Source organism: Pleurodeles waltl, chromosome 6 (assembly GCF_031143425.1).
Source record: "Pleurodeles waltl isolate 20211129_DDA chromosome 6, aPleWal1.hap1.20221129, whole genome shotgun sequence".
Lineage (NCBI taxonomy): Eukaryota > Metazoa > Chordata > Amphibia > Caudata > Salamandridae > Pleurodeles > Pleurodeles waltl.
In genome coordinates, this window is record NC_090445.1 from 449,441,399 (window position 1) to 449,462,783 (window position 21,385).

The following is a 21,385-nucleotide window of genomic DNA, read 5'->3' on the forward strand; positions in this document are numbered from 1 at the left end:
TATAAAAAAATGAAATGTGTGTGATGGCTATAGAGAGATGAGGGGGACTCTTGGAGGGCAATAGTGACAGAATACAGGGAGAAGGATGGCACTTGGAGGGGACGCCAAAAAGGTTTGTCACACCGGGTGCCACTACTGCTAAAGCCAGCACTGCCAATATGTGTAATATAGTGATATCTACTTCGCTATTGACTGCTGTTAGACTTTTCATCCGTGGTGTGGTCTCCCTTAACTTTTTGCCTCTGTTTCCCAGGTTGTTGATGTATGCTGGACTCTTGATTTTGCTGTTTTTGTTACTCTGGGCACTGTACCACTGCAAACCAGTGCTAAAGTGCAAGTGCTCCTTTACAAAATGGGTATGTAATTGGTTTATCCATGATTGGCACATTTGATTTATTAGTAAGTCCCTAGCACAATGCACTAGAGGTGCCCAGGGCCTGTAAATCAAATGCCACTAGAGGGCCTGCAGCACAGGTTGTTCCACCCACATAAGTAGCTCTGTAATCATGTCTCAGACCTGCCACTGCAGTGTCTGTGTGTGCAGTTTTAACTGTAAATTTGACCTGGCAAGTGTACCCACTTGCCAGGCCTAAACCTTTCCTTTTCTTACATGTCAGACACCCCAAAGGTAAGCCCTAGGTAGCCCCAAGGGCAGGGTGCAGTGTATGGTTAAGGTAGGACATATAGTAATGTGTTTTATATGTTCTGGCAGTGAAATATTGCTAAATTTGTTTTTCACTGTTGCAAGGCATGTCCCTCTCATTGGTTAACATGGGGGCTATCTTTAAATCTGATTAAAGTGTAGATTCCCTTTGGGAGCGGATGAACATGTGGAGTTTGGGGTCTCTGAGCTCACAATTTAAAAAATATATCTTTTAGTAAAGTTGATTTTAAGATTGTGTGTTTGAAAATGCCACTTTTAGAAAGTGAGCATTTTCTTGCTTATACCATTTCTGTGACTCTGCCCGTTTGTGGATTCCCTGTCTGGGTCAGTTTGACAGTTGGGCTGGTTGCACCTCACACTAGACAGTAACACAGAGGGAGCTGGGGTGTAGTCTCCATTTCCTGATGAGCCATCTGTGCTAGGAGGGAGGGGAGGAGTGGTCACTCACACCTGAAAAGGCTGTGCCTGCCCTTACACAATGCACTCTCCAACCCCCGGTAAGTGTCTACGGCCCAGCCTGGGCAAGGCAGGGTTTCACATTCAAGTGAGACTTTGCTTTGAAGTAGGCCTACTTCAAAGGACAAAATGGGTATAAGAATGGCACCCAAAACCACAGACTTTAGAACAATTCTGGAAACCAAGAGGAACCTCTGCCTGGAGAAGAGCTGAGGAAGAAGAGCTTCCAGGCCCATGACTGTGCTTTGTGGAGCTATCCTGCAGTTGCTGCTTCTGCCAGAGTAAGAGGGCAAAGACTAGACTTTGTGTGTCTTCCATCTTGTGAAGATCTCCAAGGGCTTGATCTGGAGCTTGCCTCCTGTTGTTTGAAGTCTCAGGGACAGCAAAGACTTCTCTCTGCCAGCACCTGGAGTCTCTGCCCTGTGGTGCCCATCCAGTCCCTGGGACCCTGAAAGGAGAAGCTGGCAGCCTAAGAGGAAAAAAAAAAAAAAAAAAAAAAAAAAAAACACACACAGAACGTCGTGCGGGGAAAAGATTGGTGCAACTCCGATCGGCAGCTGTAAAATCGATGTACTGCCGGCCTCATGGCCGAAAATCGCCACTTGCCTGCAACATGACCGAAGAATCGACGCACAGAGCTGGAGAAACAACGCGCAGCATCGGTGACAGAGGCTGGTGATATCATAACCTGTGCTGTGTGGTTTTTCGGATCATCGTGAGGCTGGATTTCCGACGTAAGTCCCGACAGTGCTGACCGGATCGACGCATCGCTCGCCTGCAGAGAGAAGAAACTACACAGCCGACCCAACAAAAGGAGCAACGACGCAGGGTCTTGCTCATGAGTGAAATTGATGCGTCGCAATCCCTTTTTGACACACATTCGCCCATGTGGGGTTATTTTTGACACACCCAAGGTACATTTTCACGCTAACAGTGTTAGTGTGTGTTTAAAACTACATGAAGACTACTTTTGCTTTTTAATTGATAACTTGATTTGTGTATTGTGGATTTTTGTTGTTTTGGTCTTGTTTTGTTTAGATAAATATTTCCCACTTTTCTAAACCTGTGTTGTCATTTTATAGCGTTTTCATTAAGTTACTGTGTGTGTTGGTACAAATACTTTACACCTAGCACTCTGAAGTTAAGCCTACTGCTCGTGCCAAGCTACCAAGGGGGTAAGCAGGGGTTAGCTGTGGGGGATTCTCTTTTACCCTGACTAGAGTGAGGGTCCTTGCTTGGACAGGGGGTAACCTGACTGCCAACGAAAGGCCCCATTTCTAACAGCTGCATTCCCACTTTTGTTTCAAGAGGTCGTCAGTGTGACAAAGTATGTGTGTCATGGTCAACGTGAGGGACTGTTTTATGCATTGCTCCGTTTTGATAAATCATGTTAGCGCCCATAATCCATTGCGTTTGAATTTTTTTGGTTCAATAATAAGAACACTATCATGCACCATAAGGGTGTCAGTAATTGTGCACACAAAAAGGTTGACACAGGATTTGATAACTCATGATAATCTATTATCAAACATATTTGAGGAGCGATATTATGATGCTTAACAGTGCGCCTTAATAATATTTACACCTCTTATTTAAATGCTTTTTCTAATATTTGATTTTTTGTACACTGCCTTTTAAGCCTAACGATCAGAAGTTCATCCACTGGGAAAAAGCACAAATGGTTTGTCAGTTCGTGTTCTAAGCCCTCTTCCGAACTACATTTAGCTTTGAAAGAGTTCCCCAGAAATATCGAGGAAGTTCTAAGGTATAGAAAAAGGTATAAAATAGAAACCAAGGCAAGGAAATTAGCAATTCAGGAAAACGCTTAGCATGATTTATACACTGCTTGTCTGTTCAATGGCCAATATTCTTTCTGCACGGTAGTCAATTGCCCTTGTTTTAACTCTGTTACTGTTGGTAGACGTGATGCTCTTGTTCCTGCAAATAGTTATAGCGTCCGTTTTCGTGATATCTACAATTCCAATTAGGCTTTTGATGAACTAATTCTGGGAGATTTGGGGGTGGGAGGGGGGGTGGAAGGCACTGCCTCTGATTAACAGGAGTTTATCAAACCCATTAAGGATAGCCCTTCTGGCAAAGGACAGGGCCCTGATAAATCACTATAAGAGCAAAAGAGCACTTTTGAGTCCCAGTTGTCACAAATGTTTTGAATGCAGCCAGTAATTCGGCACTAACACAAAATTAGCCTGAATCATTTATTATCCCCAATACTTAAAAATGGAAATTGGGGGCACGAAGGGGGGACAGAAATCTGGGATCTTCTTGGCCCATTTCCTTGATAAACTCAATAGTAAAATTTGCGAATGGTGTTATTATGGAGAAGCTATTTCCTTGGGTGAAAGAAAAGAACGTTGTGGTAGACACAGTATGGTTTTACCAAAGGGCTTGGGGTGAATGAAACGTGCATTAATTTACATCAAGTAATGAACAACTGCACTGTGGCTACTGGTGGCTCCCTATATTTAGTATTTGGGGACCTAGGCTCTGCCTTCTACTGTGTCAACAGCACCAAGGTTTGGGTTTGGTCCGTCATGGCATCAATGGCCATTGCCGATGATAATTTACTTTCTGGAGCAACTCCATCTGGATTTATTTGCCACAGTTTGGTATGGAGCCAAAGATGAATGTTTATTTAGGTTAAAACTAGCCAGAGGGGTCCAGATAGGCTGTGTTCTTGCCCCACAATTTCATTTTACTTTACACCAACAGGCTGGAGAGGCACTTGAAAAATAGGAATCACAATACCCCAAAAATCTGCAGCAATGACATTTCAGTTTTACTTTCTTTGGAGGACACCGTAATATGATCAAGGACTTCAACTGGCCAACAGAGACTTTTGGATGGCTATGTTTATGGAGGATCTAAAAACTAACTAAAGTTACACATTATTATGATTCCAGCACTGGGTCTAGACCCAGAGATTTCGTTGTCCATAATCACAAAATGATCAGTGTTAAGGTTTTCAGCTGTCTTGGGCTTATTTATATTTTTTTTTATAGTTCAGGCACTTGGTCTCAATTGCTGAAAATTAGGAAAACTCAGTTCTTGCAAACCCAGATGCGGTCCTGAATTTTCCTAAAGAACTGGGTAATAAACTGATTAAGGTCCTTTTCAACATTTTGTTGTAAGTCAACATCATACCAGTTCATATAAAAGAACCTCATTACGTCACAGGTCTCTCCGTTCAGTTGGCATCTGCTGGCTGGTGTTGAACCTGTATAGTTTGTCCACAATAAATTTGAATGAACAAGGATCAATACAACGTCAAGCAGCATTTGTATACTACAAATTTGGCAGCAGGTTTCCAGCAGCAGATGCCAGGCCATTAATAGCAGGAGGAAAACAGAACAAACTAATTTTGAAGAGCTTAGGACCAACGCCTTCGCTCAATGCCACTTTTTTTCTTTGTCTAGGTAGGAAAAATCTTTTGACTCAAATAAATTTGGTACCAATAATTTATATACTGTGGCCAATAAATCAACATGAGGTATCCCTCCTCAACTGACCACTCAGCACAAGAACTCTCTGTGCACAGTGTTGACATTCTACGAGGCTCGAGCACTCAGGCCTGCTCTCCTTAGCGCTGGTAAGATCAGTATTTCAACTGAATTCTTCTCTCACTGCTCAGAATATCACAAGGAGACACACTGATTAAGCCGTGACTGCATAAAATCAAAAGGGGACTTTTATATTAAGAACACAAAATTCATCCACACTGCCACATACAGGCATAAGTGCATATTACTCCTTAGATTTAAATCTCTACCACAACACATGGAGAATCAAGTGATAAATCACCACCAAGCTTCTTGGCAAATCCTGGGCCACCCACTATGGAATGGGAAGAGTGGATAGACCTATTCGAAAATTATTTAATAGGATTGGATGGCCAAGACTTTAATCGTAACAGGAAAAGTGTACTTTTGAATCAAATCGATTGGGTAAAGAAGAAGGACAACATGTTTTCAAATACATATCAGTGGCAATAGATCAACAGGGCAACCTATCCAAGATGCGTATAAACAATGTCTTGAGATCCGATTTGCCAAGTCAGTGAACATCACCAGGGTAAGGCATAAATTCTATACACAACCACACAGTCAGAATTAGTCAATAAAATAATTTGTAGCTCGTCTGAGGGAACTTGCCATAAAATGTCAATTTGGCAATAAGGCGGATGAACTAATAAAGGACTAATTGGTAGACTACTGTTCCTCCAAGAAAATGCAGAATAGGGTCTGGAGCTATCAAAAAACGATCCTCTGAACGCTAAGAACCCCAAATTGTCAAAATCATTGAGGTATCAAGTACATGTATGAAAGAGATGGAACTTAAAGATTCAATCAGAAAGCAAGAAGTAGCAACAATCACCAAGTTGGCTTAGGCAGAAGACAACAAGGAGGATGTAGCAGTAGTCAACAAGAGGAATTCAGCAGCGTTAGATCTTCCTTTACTCCACAAGAACAAACCAGCGGAAGGGCCTACGAAGGTAGAAGGCTGTGTAGTAGGTGTGGAAGTGCTTTCCACAACTCCGATACAAAGGATGCAGAAAAACTGGTAGAAAGGGCTATATTGTCAGGTTGTGTAGAGTCAAGAAGAAATCCAACGTTTCATTGATGGAGCCTAGAGAAAGATGCCTGGATTGGGTATTGTGTATGGGCACAGGTGCAGGAAAAGAGATGGAAATGTATGCATAAGATGGGCTTCATGGTAAAAGCCAAAAAAATAATAAGAATAAGAATAGCAGTAATAAAACAAATGGTGGACTCGGGTTCAATGTTCACCAAGGTGCCTGAGGTCCTGTGAGTAGTCCGCACTGCATCCTAAAGTTATCAATCCCACAGGGTTTAAAAGTAGGAAATATTGCTATACTCGGATGAATGAGGCCTACTACTCTTTTTTTGCTGAAGAAGGCTAAAAGGTCAAATCTATGTAGCTCGCTCTTTGGCTCCCATATTTGGATGGGATCACCAATATGATTTCAACATTATGAGTAACCCTTGTGGTGAGAATCAAGTTATGGTTGTTGAGGACACCACTGTGGAGGAGATTGCAGAGAATGTCAAAGATTTTGTTGAAAGTAACTTAGGGACTCCCAGAGGGTATCTACATAAAATCATCTCAAGCAAGAATGCCCAGTCAGTTAGGCATAAGCCTAGGAGAATACCAGTTGCCATCAGAAAGGACATTAGAGGAATCTGGAGGACATGGTGAAGCACAGGGGGGTAGAAAAAGTAAGAAACCTGATGGCAAGCTGAGGTTTTGTGTGGCCCTTCAGACCCTCAACCAGAAAATTATAAGAAGAGTGGACAGTTTTCCATCACCATAATAGGAGAGATTGTTCTACTGGTGGCTGAAGGGTGCAAGATTGTTCTTGAAACTTGATATTCGCAGTGCATAACACCAGGTCAACCTACACCCTGAATCTAAAAATAGAAAAATCACTGTTTTTACAATAACAGATGGTGTGTTTCAGTTTAACTGCCTTCCCTTTGGTTTAACTTTCGTTGCAAGCATATTCCCAAAAATTATGACAGAGATCCTCAAAGGTCAGAAATATGCTATTTTCTCCCAGGATGACATTTTGATCTTTGGTGATTCTGTTGGAGAACACATTTTGATTTTGAAGCATGTGTTAGCCAAGATAGGCAAAGCAGGACTGACATGGTGCAAGGATAAATGTCAGTTCTAAAAGGAACAAGTTGAATACCTGAGGTATACGCTAAACGGTGAAGATCGTAACGGATGCCCCTGAACCGTGAGGCAAGAAAGAGCTGAGGTCCTTTATTGGCTTTGTAGAATTTTATGCGGAATTTGACAAAAACTTTGCAGAAAACACAGGGCCTCTAAAGCTTTTGATGCAAAGGGGGACAGTTTTGAGTGGAATTTGGCATAGGTCCTTGAAACTGGGAAGAATGAGACTATGCACAGAGAATATAACATATGAAATAAATTGCAATACGATTCCCCCTTTCAAAGTCAGCACAGTCGACATTGATGCTGTGGTGTCCTAGAGATGGCTGGGCATTGAGAAGAGTTGTTTTTGCCTCTCTTACTGTGTCACAAGCTAAGCGTAAGAATGCCGTCATAGAGAGAGTGAGAGAGGTGTTAGCCGCAGTGTAAGACATTCAGACTTACATTTGGGGAATTAATATCTTACTGCGCACAGATCACAAACCATTGGTTTGAGTCCTGCAACATGGGGGATCTTCAAACACTTCTGCAAGATTGGCATAAGCTTTCGGTTTCATGCATTATAGTTATATGACAGAACGTGTCCCAGTTTGCTAGAATAGACAGGCCAACTGTTTGTCGAGGTTACTGGGGGCATGGGTCTCTGGGTGAATGAGAACAATGGCGATGAGATGGAGGCTACTGTTAAAGACGTGGTAACCATGTGTTTTGGGGCTATTAGTAAAGATGACTGGTTGAGGAAACAAGACAACAATGAGATCTTGTTCGAGTAGAGGTGTTTACTGGGTACAGATGGCGCCAGAGAAACAACTGTTTGCCTGGGTGCACGACCATTTCTGAAAATCCTGACAGAATTCAGCATAGTAGGTGGAGGTACGTTGATGCATGGGGAAAGATTTATACCCCCCACTTCCTTGAGAAGGAGAGTATACATGATTGGGCATGAAGCTCAATTGGGACAGTGTAAGGAAGTGGCTCTTTTTGCATGATCACGCTCAGTTTTTGAGTGATGCTGCTGGTTTTTCGACTCAGAGTGCACAGAGGCCTGCTAACCAGACCTCAGAGCCAGTGTTTTAACCGGTTACAAAATGTATGATGAACTGGCTATCCCCAATTGACATACACTGACTTACTCATAAGTCCTGAGGACCCATGTCATGCAAGACAGAGTGTCGACCTGCCCCAGGCCAGCAAAACTGGTTGTACCACCCTGTGTGTGATAAAGTAGAAAATAGCTCACAGCTTGCCACTGAAGCCTGTAAAAGCAGTTTTAAATTGCTAGTTCAACGTTGCCATGTAAACAAATGGCAAAACCACCACTTACACCTAACAAGTCTCCCCTAAGGAAGACCTATGGAACACTAAGGCAGACAGCAGTATGTAGGACATACACCTTTATTATGTCCTAGCAGCAAAACATCCATATTGTCGTTCTTGCTTTAAAAAAGTTAGCACAGCTACCCGGAGACCTCTCAGCCCGGCTAACTTCTGAATGGAACTACTAAAATGGGTACTTCAAGGTATCAAATTGATTGTGGCATTAAACCCAACTTGATGCCCATGTCGAATTTAATGTCACTTTTAAAGAAAGACAACTTTTAGAAAGTTGCCACTCTGTTTCAGTGTTTGGTGGACAGCAACTATGCAAGGCCACTGGACAGACAGGCTTCTGCCGTCCTGGGGAGTCGTGTGAAAGACTATCAGGCTCAGGAACCAAAGATGTCTGCTCAGTGCTTAATTTGTAAAACAAAATAGGTGCCAGAGCCAGCGTCAGGAGGCTACTGCAGCTTGTGCCGCCAATGACGGAACCAGCACAACTGCTAACCATCACACACTACAAGTGTGATAATTCAGACTACTGCAGGCCCCCAAAGCTACAAGAATGGCTTGGTCTGCAGGTATTAGAAATGTAGTTTGAATTAATAAACGATTGGTGTTGTGGTCATCGTTAATTTAGGCACACAGCACCACCATGTGGCACACTGTCTTAAGTTCCAGTGTTGACAACTATGTGTAGGTTTGAACTAAAAACCCAAGATTTTCTTTTTTGTTAGAAAATCTATATCTCCGGAACTCCCCAGTGGATTTTGCTCATCCTGGTGTTCATAAAAATGTAAACTATTTTTAAAAATTGCTGCCAGATTTCTTTCGTGTTGTATGACTTTATTTAACTGTTTAGTGCTTCTAAATGCTTTACACTAGTTTAAGCTTTGCTACTTGAAGCCTTAGCTACCTAGGGTTGAGACAAAGGTTTTACAAACAAGCCTGACTGGACCCAAGACAGTTTTGCGAAGTGTGTTATATGGTAAGGTTGCACAACCATACCATAAAATACACCACAATCCTCACAGACAGACAGAGTGTTAAGAGGGATAAAGAATATTTCTGGTGGCCTGAGATGGATGAGGATACCGCAAAGCTGGTAAATGAGCGCGGGATGTAGAAGAGAATGGACAGTTTGTCATGAAGAAGAGTTGCATATTCAAGATCCAACCCGACCTTAGAAGAAAGTTTGCCTGGACTTAACTGGGCCCATATATGCATTGCCATGCAATTTAAGAATTGCCATGGTGATGGTGGATGTCCACACCAGATGGATGGAAGTAGAATTTATGAGTTTCATTACAAATTTCAGTACTACAGAAGCTCTAAGAAAGACGTTAACTCGTAAAGTGATTCCATCACACCTAGTCACAGATAATGGCACTCAACTTAAAGAAATTAAACTATTCCTAGAAGAATTGGGTATAAAGGGTATATATGGGTATAAGGCTTTGTAGAACCTTGGTATCCAACCTGCAATCCAACAGTATTGCGGAAAGGGTCAATCAAATTGTTAAAGGAGTATCAGAAACAGCAATCAAGAGTAACTTAGATGTAAAGTTGACTGTTTTGGAAGCACTGGTAGCACATTGTGATTATGTAAACAGAATAACTGAAAAAGACAACAACCACAATATTTCTTCACAAGAGTACAAGTGAGCCAAAAGAAATTGGTGCCAACCCGATTGAAAGTTTGTGGCACCAGATGGGGGATGATGTCAGAAGAAAGAGGGTGGTTGAAGGTGACTGGGTGAAAGTTAAGCCTAGAAGAGAGGGGACATGATTTGTTGAAGTTCAAGGGTCCCTTTAATGTTACTGCAGTTAGAGGGAACTATGTCAAATTGAATAATGGTCAACAGTGGAACAGAAGGAGAGTGGCAGTATACCAGGGTTGTTGTGTAGATGATGGGGGAAATACAGGGTGAAGATGAAGATGGTTGTAGTGGCTTGATGTGTAATAAGGAGTGTTGAGGACTAGATTGGTTCACCAAAACGTCTTAAGAGGGCCGGAGAAAGTTCTCGAAGCAGACAAGAATGTAGTTAGACATAAAGAGTTTAAATCAATTACCTTAATGGCTTGTAGCCCAGGACAAGAAGGGCACAGGCTTAGCTTGCTAAGAATATGTTGTAAATACTGCCTCAATGTTAATTTCCTTTGGGGAACTTTATTCACTGGTCATTGATCTGTATTGTTGCTACTGTAGTTGGACGTTTGTTGTATTAATTAAATCTCTCTGTTTTTGTTTGAATGTACTCTTCTTCATTTCTCAGAGTGGGGCTCTTCCCACATTTCCACCCCTCATTCCTACTTTGTTTCTCTATTCTGTTGTTCATTTCACATGTTTTTTTTTTTTTTTAATAAAAAAAATAAAACAAGGATCTGCTGCTGTTAGGGGCTCTGTGGTCTGTTGGCATCTGCCTGTTTGGTCTGTGCACAATAACCTTGGATGAACTAGAATCAACAGAGTGTCAAGCATGGTTTGTGTACTACACATTTATAATAGAAAATGTGCTGGCACCTCTGCCTATTTAAATGTCAGTGACCTGCAGGTGGCTGAAAATAGTTTTTGAAATAAGTTACTAGTTCCTGCTTAGAGCACTTCATCTGCTTGCAACAGTGAATTAGGGATGAAATATTTGGATGACCATCATTGTTCTTCTCCTTTACAACACCGAATCTCTTTCTGGTGCAATTAAGCAACTGAGTTAAACGGAAATTATTAGGGATGGTTTGAAGCTGGAAGGAATTATTAAAATTTCCTGATTTCAATATGTAAAAAATCTACTAAAACGTGAAATGTTTACATACTCCTGGACTCTTCAGTTCTAAAGCAGTCCCTGGACCAAAAAGGAACTGGAATTACTTTATACATTGAAAAGGGTGGTGATCAAGTAACTAAATCTTCTGTTTGGTCTCATTTTGTTACAGAAAACCAGTGCAGGTCTAGAGTTCTAGTTGTCTTTTATTGTAACTGTTGGTTATTATCCAGAAAAATGATGTGTTTTATATATTTTCTTTTGTTTTGTCCCTGCAGGCTGGATGAAATGTGAGGTTATCAAACACTGTTCTTGCGCTTGTTTATCTATTCAAACACCAATGTACTTTTTTTGTGCGTAAAATGTATGCATCTATTTGGATCAGATATGTATTCTCATTGATGAGATCTTCTGAGGTGCAGAACACCATTTTATTTTTACAGTTACTTTATAATCCATTAGTATGCTGGTCCGTGAACCATTTTTTAGCTGCCGACATTAAACACAGGACGTTTTCAAATGCAATTGATTTGAAATATCTTATGGTAATTTTTTTATTGCTGTTTTTTTGTGGTTACATTTTTCAACCAAATAAACTTATTTCTGATCTGAGAAAGCACCATAATATTTGTAAGGTGCTATTTTTCAATAAAATATTTTTCTCTGTGAAACAAACGCTCTAGACAAAGGCATAGGATTTTTTTTTTTTAAGACTATATACTGTGGAAGTTAGTGGGCTGAGGTAAAAATCGACCTCTTTCTGCGACCATCTGTTTTATCCTGCATGTTGTTTCTCTTTTAATAGGTGCTTCCCACCAGCATTTTTGCCATCAGGTCATTTTGTAGGCAATGCATCCTACAGTAAGGGAGTAGCAAGAAAAAAAAAATACTCTCCCAATCCCCACTTTGAAGTAGAACCCAAATAGCACTGAGCGAGCAGGTGAAGTAAGCAAACTTAGCAGTAGTCAGGATATTGCTCACCATAAGGGAAATCTAAAATTTGTAAATTTCCCTCCTTCTCTCCATCTTTTTTCCATGCAACACACTGGCCTTCTTTCATTACTTTTAGTTTTTTTCCACCTCTACTCATCTTGTGTTTTCCTCAACTACCCTCGACTCTCACCTGGTCCTAGCCATCCTTGTTTCTCTCCATACTTCTCTGACTAACTTCTTACTGCCTTTCCAGTCATCTCTATATCCTTCTTGTCCTCTATGCACCTTTCCATCAATCCATTCGCGATACGTTAATTCTTTCCTTACATCCTCCACTCTATATTTTAATTCTAACAATTCATCTTCTCCAAACTTCATTCTTCAATCCATCCTTTCCTTTACCCTCCTCTCCATCGATCCACTTCTGCATCAATCAGTCCTTCTGTCTTTTTCCACCGATCATTCCTTCTCTCCATCCTCCTTTATCTCTATCCTGTCTCGTACCTTCCTTTTTATCCAGTCCACTTTCCTTACTTCTTTTTGTCCACCATTCATTCTTTTCACCCATCCTCTATCCTCCCCTTTATTCACCCATCTCTGCAGCCAATTATTGTTTTGCCCATCCACCATTCTCTCCTTCCTTACATCCAAACTTCTCTCCATCCATTCATCATCCAATCAATCCATCCTCTCCATCCAAAATTCCTTCCCCCATTGATTAATCCATCTTCACCCCAACCCTGCTTCTCTCCAGCCCCCTTCCTCCTACCGCAAGCAATGCTAGTATGACCACCTTTTTCGAGACTAGAGACTCCAAAAGTGAAAGGAAACAAAAAATGTTTTAAGAACTACATTGTGGCATCAACCCCCACTCAAGCTGCTAAAGTGGGAGTTTATGTCATCTCTGTCCAATATCTTCCCAGTCACTGCTACTAGACTGCTCATTGTGATTAGAGAACACCCAGCAGCACCTCACCAGTCAGTCGATCATTTAGTATGCAGAGGGCCTTGGTCCCTTTACCAGCTCTGAGACAAGCTAGTCATGGCAAGAAAAAAGATTTAACATGTAAGTGACAGAATGTGCATTTGTGGCCTGCAGCTTGCTAATCACCAGGGTCTGTTCCACTGCTTCATTTTGATCTCCACCTTTCTCTGCTCAAGTTGATCCCTGCCAAATATGTGCTTACCCATGCAGCTGTGTATGCTTGACATCAGCAATTAAATAGCATCTCTTTAAAATGCATAGTCAGAGATGGCTGCTTCATTCACCTTCTGAACACCGGTATCAATGGGTAGAACGGCTGGGACTTATACCCCCTTTTTTTTTTAGGAAAAAGCCTACCAGACAGCTGCGCTAAAGATTTCTTGGGGTCATTCTGAAAGCTGACCTAAGAATGTACCATTGGCTTTGTGGGGTTTATACTCCCATTTAACTGCTCTCTATATGATGTCTTTATTTTAGGCTGCCCAGCATTTTTCTTTGTTCCTCCAGTGGAGCATAACCGATTTACTGTTTTCTTCTATGAGTGCGTGCTTTCCGTAAACAGGCCTTTAAATGTCGTTCTTATTTTGTCAAATTTCTGTGTCTTCAAAGACAGAGGTGAAATGTCACACACTGTCTTCCGAGGGAGCTTGCTGTTTACTTTTCTTTCTCAGACTTCAAAGTCAGAGCATTTATCCGACAATCTGAGGGTGTGAAAAGAATGAAAAGAAAGGCTTTTTTTCTAGCACACAACGAAATATAAATGTCTGAAAAGTAAATGAACTGTACAAATATTTCAGAATACATCATAATTAGGAAAGCACATTTTTCAAATTCTGAAGTGTGGTGGAAACAAATATTTTAATACGATCATAACAAATCAATACACTAGGTAAACTCATTCCCACAGATTTTTGTTTGGGACTTGCAGTTTTAATCGGTAAAACTGAATGTCTGTGCAAATGTAATGGCCATTTCAATTGAAAATGTGTTGTCTGCAATGGCACTGCACTACCACACCATGTATACTCCACTCTACACCACTCTACCCCAACTCTGTGTCATTCTACCACTCAATGTTATTCCAGTCTACGCCAATACTCCTCTCTGCAACACTATACTCTACAACTCTCTATGCTATTCCACTCTGCGACCCTCCACAACACTTCATTCCACAACACTAATGGAATCTATTCCCCTCCACTAAATTCTACACAACTGTATGCCCCTCCGCATCATTCTACGCTACACTCGACAACATTCAACTCCACTTTATGACACTCCATGCCACTCCACTCTATGACACACCATTCCATGACTCTCCTCTATGCCATTAACTTTTAGCCATGTTGAACAGCAACCATACTGGTGTACAATATGCCTATACCACTTTGGCAAAGCCAAAGAGTTTGCGTAGGCGAGAACGGTTTGCTTTGCTAATGCTTGTTTCAATAGTGCCACAAGCTCATTTGCCTGCTGGCATTCTCCTGCCTGGCAATAACCATGTCCTCATGACTTAACACACAACTGAAAAGGCTTTGGTTTATACTGCACACCATCTAAGCTCAGAAAGATGGAGGAAAAAGAGCAGTCTTTTGCAGTCAGAGATGTACAACAGTGTCTGCTGCCCTGATCCACGATGACCGCTACCAAGGGCCGTATTGATATCTCTACTCTGGCTTTGTGAAAACCTCAGCAGCAATGGTGAGTGAGTGTGGCTTGCAGCGATTGGAGTGGCTATGATTCATAAGTTGTAAAAAGATGTTTTGTTCCTATAACCGAAGTAAAGCTGGCAAGGAGCGAGTATGAGAATTTTGTAACATTGTTACTACTGATGTATTGAGACTTACTCTGTAACACTGGTTAAGCCACTGAGCACCCAACCAGTCACTCAAACGCACACTCATTATTCCAATTGGTCAAACATTCAATCATTCATCCAATCACACACTCATTCATTCTAACATTCACCCAGAGACATACAAAATCCAAATAAAACAATAACTGTCAAAGCCAACAAGTATGGTTTTAATGTGCTAACACATACAGAGACGCGCACAAATACGGTCTGTGTCATGTTAGGAAAATTAAGGAAGGCCTGATAGCTTTTCCAATGCTTGTTAAAATGGCAATAATCATTTATAAAGTGCGCACAAAAAATAATTCGCTCCGAGCCCTTCAAACCGTCATTATTGCCCAACGGCTTCCTCGGAAAATGGCACGTAATGCGCGATATGCCATATGTGCAGAATTTTAAGATTTAGCAAATGTCAATCTCCGTAATTAGATTCTATGTATTAATCCAATATGCTCATGTCTTCGAGTGCCTTTTATTATCAAAACTTTATAGTGTTTATAATAAAAAGTTTATTGGTTCATAATAACTCTTGTTATGGGACATGGGAAAAATGGAAAACTAAGTAGGCCTTTGCACACTTCAAATCTGTAACCAGTGCGAAAGACCACTCCATGCAGCATGCAAAACTGAGGAAAAGATGTAGTTGTTTACACTAACTACTAAACCACTTCAGAAATAACTGACCACCAGTAAAAGGTCACAGGTTAATACAAACACCGAGAAAGCCAATACGTCTCACCCAGGCGAGGTATTGGCTTTGTATATGTTTTAGCCATGTTGTACAGTGTAGCTGCACAGCAGAAAGTAAAAAAAAAAAAAAAAAAAAAAAAAAAGCTCAATGGTGTGGCGAGTGCTGGGTGCATCATAGCACATTTTTTATCGCTTGCGGGAGGGCAGGGTGGGAAGCAACATGGAGGGAGGGTGTGTGGAGATGGCAATATTGACAACGGAGGTAGAAGCACAATGGCATGGCCGTGTCACAGTTTCTTTTTTTTTTTTATTATGGCGGGTGGGTGGGAGGGGCAACACAACGCAAGGGAAGGAGGGTGGGTGGCTGGTATGTACAACATCATGGACAACAGAAAGAAAGGAAGGTAGACGGGTTGGAGGAGTCAACACCACCAACAACAGAAGGGAAGGAGGGCTAACGGGAGGGAGGAGGGTCATCACCACGACAACGGAAGGAAAGGAAGGTGGATTGGTGGTAGAAGGCAAAACCATGGGAATATAAGGAAAGGCGAGTGGGTGGGAAGGGGCAACAGCACTAACAGAAGAGAAGGAGGGTGGGAGGAACACAAAGAGGGGGTAAGTACACGAGAGAGCCAGCTGAAATAAACACTCAGGTTGAGGATTTAAACACAAATAAAAAGCAGCGCCTAAAAAAATTAGAAGTAGGACACAGGTAATGCATCCATGTTCCAGGAAACCTTTGGCAGCTGACCAATAAAAAGCAAGGGATCCATACGAAGCAAGCAAACAAGGATTGACAATGAAGCCAATCAATAGTAAGCAATGGGTGGCTTTTCAGACATTTATGTCTTAAGCAAAACCTAAAAATATGAGCAGAATCGACATTTTATGGCACTGCCGAGTATCTTGCAAAGTCCATCACTGCATGGGGCCTGAGATAGACCACAGGAGAGAGATTTCTCCAAAGATAAATGTTAGTCTCATTTAATCAAACTTCTGGCCGACAAAGTTGACTCCACAATAAAAAGCTAAGTGGTTTGAGGTCAGATGACTCATTTCAGGTGAGCGCGTTGGACAGAGCTTCAGTTCGTACCAGTCTTTTTTTTTTTTTTTTATAAAGCACAACACTTATCTCCTCAGGGATATCACAGCTCTAGATCATCTGCAACCTTGCAATCAGTTAACACACATTTATAAGGGAAATAACCAGGTTTTTAATCTCTTCCGAAACCTCGCATGGTCCGACGTCAGACAAACATCAGTAATACCAAGTTCCAATGATCAGCTGCCAGATGAGCGACCACCCATTCGGTTTATTTATTTTTTATACGTTTAGCCTTAACCAACACTAATTTGGCAGAGCCCAGAGCTCGTGTAGGTCTATAAAAAGCCACTCTTCTTTGAAAGATGGCTGGTCCAATGTCGTATGCTGCTTTGTGAACATGGCATAATAAATTAAATTTAACTCTTACGAACTGGCACATGGTGAAGTGTGTTTAAGCAAAATAATGCCTCGCTGTTTCAGGCACTGTTACAGATTAGTCTAGCCACTGCATTTTGGATGGACTGTAAACAAGTGAATAAGAAATCGGCCATTCCCAAATATAGGGCATTGCCATATTCCAACAAGCTCACGACCAATGCCTGGACTACTGTCCTTCGCCATTCCACCGGAATCCAGTCAAAGAGCTTACATAATAGTGTGAGAAAGCCAAAGCATTTGCCACAAGTAGCACTGACCTGATCCTGCATGGAGAGGCAATCATCTGTGAAGAATCCAAGATTCTTTCCTACTCTCCTTAGTTCTGGTGCGGTGCCTATGGACATCAGTCACCAGGCAGCATCCCAGATGCTACGAGTACCTCCAAAAAGTAAGATCTCATTTTTTCCACTTTGAGCTTCAAACAATCTGATTACACCCAAGTAGCTACCTCTGACAGACAACCAATGAGGTTCTTCCGGTCTCCCCAGGTCTCTCCACTATGGAAATAATAAGCTGAGTATCATCAGCATAGGAGCAGATCTCGAAGCTCCAGGCTCTGACGATACCAGCCAGAGAGGAGACAAACATTAAACAATGTGGAACCATGCAGAACCCCACAAGTGGATGAATGGGCAGTGGATTTAAAAGAGGCCATCTAAGCTGACTGAGGTCTTTTATTCAAGAAAGATCCAAAACATTGTAAGGCTTTTGCATACAGCCCAGTCTCATGTAATCTAGTTATCAATAGACTGAGAACGCCGTTGACAGAACCAACAGTACCAGAACTGCAGCCTTTCCCTGGTCCACTTCTATTCTAATGCTGTCCAGTACTACCAACAAAGTGGAATCTTTGCTGTCTGTGGCCCTCAAACCTGCTCGCAACACATCCAATAGATTGTTGCTTTCTAAGAAAGATGTCAACTGAACACTAACTAACCTTTCAAGTACTTTAAACATGCATGATAGCAGAGATATTGGACAATAATTAGACAAAGTGGAAACATCAATCCACGCTTTCTTCACTGGTGGTAGTCTCAAGGTCTGCTTCCATATAGCCGGATATTCCATATTGGTCAAGGAAAACTTAAAAATCTGAGTAAAATAGGGGATAATATAGAGGCCAATGGGGAATAAATAAAATGGGGACATGGATCGAAAGGAGAACCAGATTAAACCTCTAAAATGGCCTTTTCCATCTGTTTGAAGACAAAAAACTTTCCAAAATTACCTACTGCCTCTGTTTAATGAAGACCAAAGTGCTTTCAGGAGATCTCTTCTAGAAGGGGTTGAGCCTCAAAAGGTCAAATACATTATTTAACAACAAAACAAAAAAAAACTGTATCTACCATGTCTTCGCAATGCTCACCCGAGGAATTGTCTTATTTAAACTAGTAGGGGGTGCCACTTCCTTTACGATGATAAAATCGTACTTTTGAAGTACCACTATTTTCCTCCAATCTCTTTACAAAGCAGTCTTTTTAGTGCCTTCTTGAGCGCTATGGGGTAGATTTTCAGCACCGTTTTATACCCCAGACGATCTTCGACACATTTTCAATACCGCAATATGTGCTCTTGCACTTTACATTTTCTTTTTTCTATCCTTAGTTCATGGGGATACCAAGTCTCTAGTTTCATTATTATTTGTTACAATTCATTAAGTTGCTTCCGTGAAGAACATTTATTCAAATACTGTGCATCCTTTTATTTCTGACTCGAGAAACCGATTCTTTACAGTTTTTTTCATTGTATAATAAATCCATTAAGTAAGTAAGTAAGTATTTTGGAGACAGTTAAACCTTTTTTTTTACCAACATAATTAGCGTTAATTCTTTGTTGTTTGTTTTCCATTCACACACCGCACAAAAACATCGATACCTATAAAGTAATGAGAATGTTCTTACCTGCAATGTCCCAGAGCTGGAGCCGGACTGTCTCGGAATCGGACCACTGCAAAACCTTCAGGGCAAAATCCACTGCAAAAAAGGAAGAGGGAGAAAGGTGAGGCAAGAAATACTGACAGCATGAATAAGACACAGAAGGATGTAGAGAAAGAGACAACACAGGGTACACAAAAAAATGAAAAAGGGCATGAAGCAAAACAGAACGCAAGACAAAACGAAGACCAAAAAAAAATAAAAAAATAAAAATAATAATAATTGTAACAAAAAAAAGAAAAAAAACACATATAGATATATATATAAACATATATACATACACACACACACACATCTCTCAAAGGAAAACGAAAGAAACAGCAGGGGACGATTACTGTGAGACACCCAAAGGGGAGTGAAAACGAGGAGGTTCCCTTTCTGGTAACTCGGGTGAGCGCCAGTGGACACAATGAAGGAGCGAGATGCTAGGTAGGTTTTATACAGCAGCTGGGCTTATACGGGATCATTAAGAATAGTGAGGGAAGTTTCCATCCTTTTCTGGCAGAATCTCTTCGTGCTCAGGAGCAGGAAAGTTAGAGGTGTTTAAGGGTCAAGGAGTTTTGTGATTCTAGAATTTAAAAGGAAGGTTAAAGCAATGTTTTATGGACCACAGTGGGCAGGTTAGTTGCGCTTTTCAGTGGACTGTGAAGAGTTAGGTGTGGTACAGGTGTTTTGGGTAGTAGCTGTAGAGTAATTAGGAGTATCCCTGCTAGCATGGATAGTATGCGTGAGAGGCTGTGCACATGCCTCAAAAACTGGGCTTGAAGATTTGATTGCACCCAGTGTCATGGAGCAGGCATGGGTAGGCTTTAGCAGACCCATGAAGGTGGCAGCAGGAGAGGTAGCGGCCACTGTAACGGCCTGCTTCTTGCAACGCATACAACAGGTGGTCAAGGGTAAGGCTAGGGATGGGCAAAAAGTGTGGCTGTAGAAGGGGACATTAGCGATTTCCTGGGCTTAAATGGAGTTGCTGTTGATGTTAAAGGCATGGGTATGGTGTGGGGTTGGCATAGTTTCCAGTATCCTGGGGAGGCCGCTTCGATGACACTTGAGACTGGGTGGGAAACAGGCAGTGACCTTTGGGGCAAGCGGCCTCTTGGGTGGTGAGCAGACAAACATCAGTGTCTGGGGCAGTACCACGTTGTAAATCTTTAGAAAGATTCAACACATACAGCTGCCATACAGCTGCGATGGAGCGCTCCCAGCAGTTGATGCGATGTTGCAGGGGCAGGATCAACACCCACCAAGAGGTGAACAATGTTCAGACATGATACAGGCAGCAATGGGCTCTCGTCCCAGTAAAATAAGGGGAGGAAGGCACAAAGAAGCCTATGAGAGGTATATGATGTATACTGAAGTACTGGCAAAGCCGGGCTACCAAGAAGAGTGGGAGTTGGCACGACTAACTAGAGTTCCGGTTCATACTGATATATGGATATCATTTAGTGTGGGATTATGCACAGATTAAAACATTTTAAACACTATGGTAGCCTCAATTGCAGAAATAACAGACCACAGACACAAATGCAACCCATAAAGCTGCTTGTTGGGATTGACAGTAAACCAGAAGAAATATAAAAGAAACAAATAGACCTGGCATATACTGGCAAAAAGGATAACTGCCATGTCCTTGAAGTCGCAGAATGAGCCTCTGATAAAAACATGGCTAAATTAATCACAGAGAAGAGAAAGCAGAGCTGGAAACACTGACTGCATTACATAAGCAAAGGGGACGTACAGTAAAGGTTAGAGTGTGGGACACACTTATGCTGGAAGTGGGGACTAAAAAAAAAATATATTAAATGCCACTATGAGTACACATACAGACTTATTGATGTGTAGTAAGTAAATAACTGTAAAATACCTCTTTTAATCTGGGTAATGAGCTAACAGTAAAAAGTGCCTCTAAGACAGCATACCCACCCCCCGTGCATCAAGTCCTATTACCTGGTAGAATATTGACCCTTTAGCAAAAGGTAATGTAAACTACTGACTGCTGGAGCTAGATACCAGAAGATGTTTGATATTTGTTGATTTCGTTATTTGGGCTAAGTATGGTGCAGCTATAGGAAGGGAAGGTAGTGATAAATTATAGAAAATATGTAACCTGACCGTAAGAAACTGAGAAACAATTGTGATGTAGACATCAACTTGCTTAATCTAGGCCATGGACTCCTGTGAAGAGCATAGAGACTTGTGTGGTGTTATTTAAATATATGGATGCGATTGGAAAGGTTCAAATGGATTATGGAGGATTAGCCTTGTTATGGTATAAGGTGTTTAGCGCCTGCCTAAGTGCATATATGTATAATCTATAGTGGGGAGGTCAGGGGAAGTAGACAAAGAATTGTGGTGGCAGTGGATGGCCCCTACAGGGTAAGGTACTGCAGCGCATACAGCAGATGGGATTCAAGTTCCATACTGTCAAGTTATGGGATGTCTCACCCAGTTTGGAAAAGGGACACTTAAAAAGGGCAGGGTGGCTTAGGCATGCTGTGGGATTTATTAGTTTTGTAGTAGGATTTTGGGCCTGATCTAAAGTTTGGTAGAAAGAGTATTGTTTATTAGGATGGCAGATAACTTTGGTGCC

General features: G+C 41.5%; 1 protein-coding gene across 2 annotated transcripts in view; it reads right to left on the reverse strand.

Moving 5' to 3' along the window:
* RAB29 (RAB29, member RAS oncogene family) overlaps nt 1-21,385 on the reverse strand; it is a 159,048-nt gene that overhangs the window by 41,653 nt on the left and 96,010 nt on the right. For both annotated transcript variants that reach the window (XM_069238564.1, XM_069238565.1), the window contains exon 2: nt 18,763-18,834. In XM_069238564.1, coding sequence (XP_069094665.1) covers nt 18,763-18,834 — 72 coding nt within the window. The remainder of the gene's footprint in view (nt 1-18,762; nt 18,835-21,385) is intronic.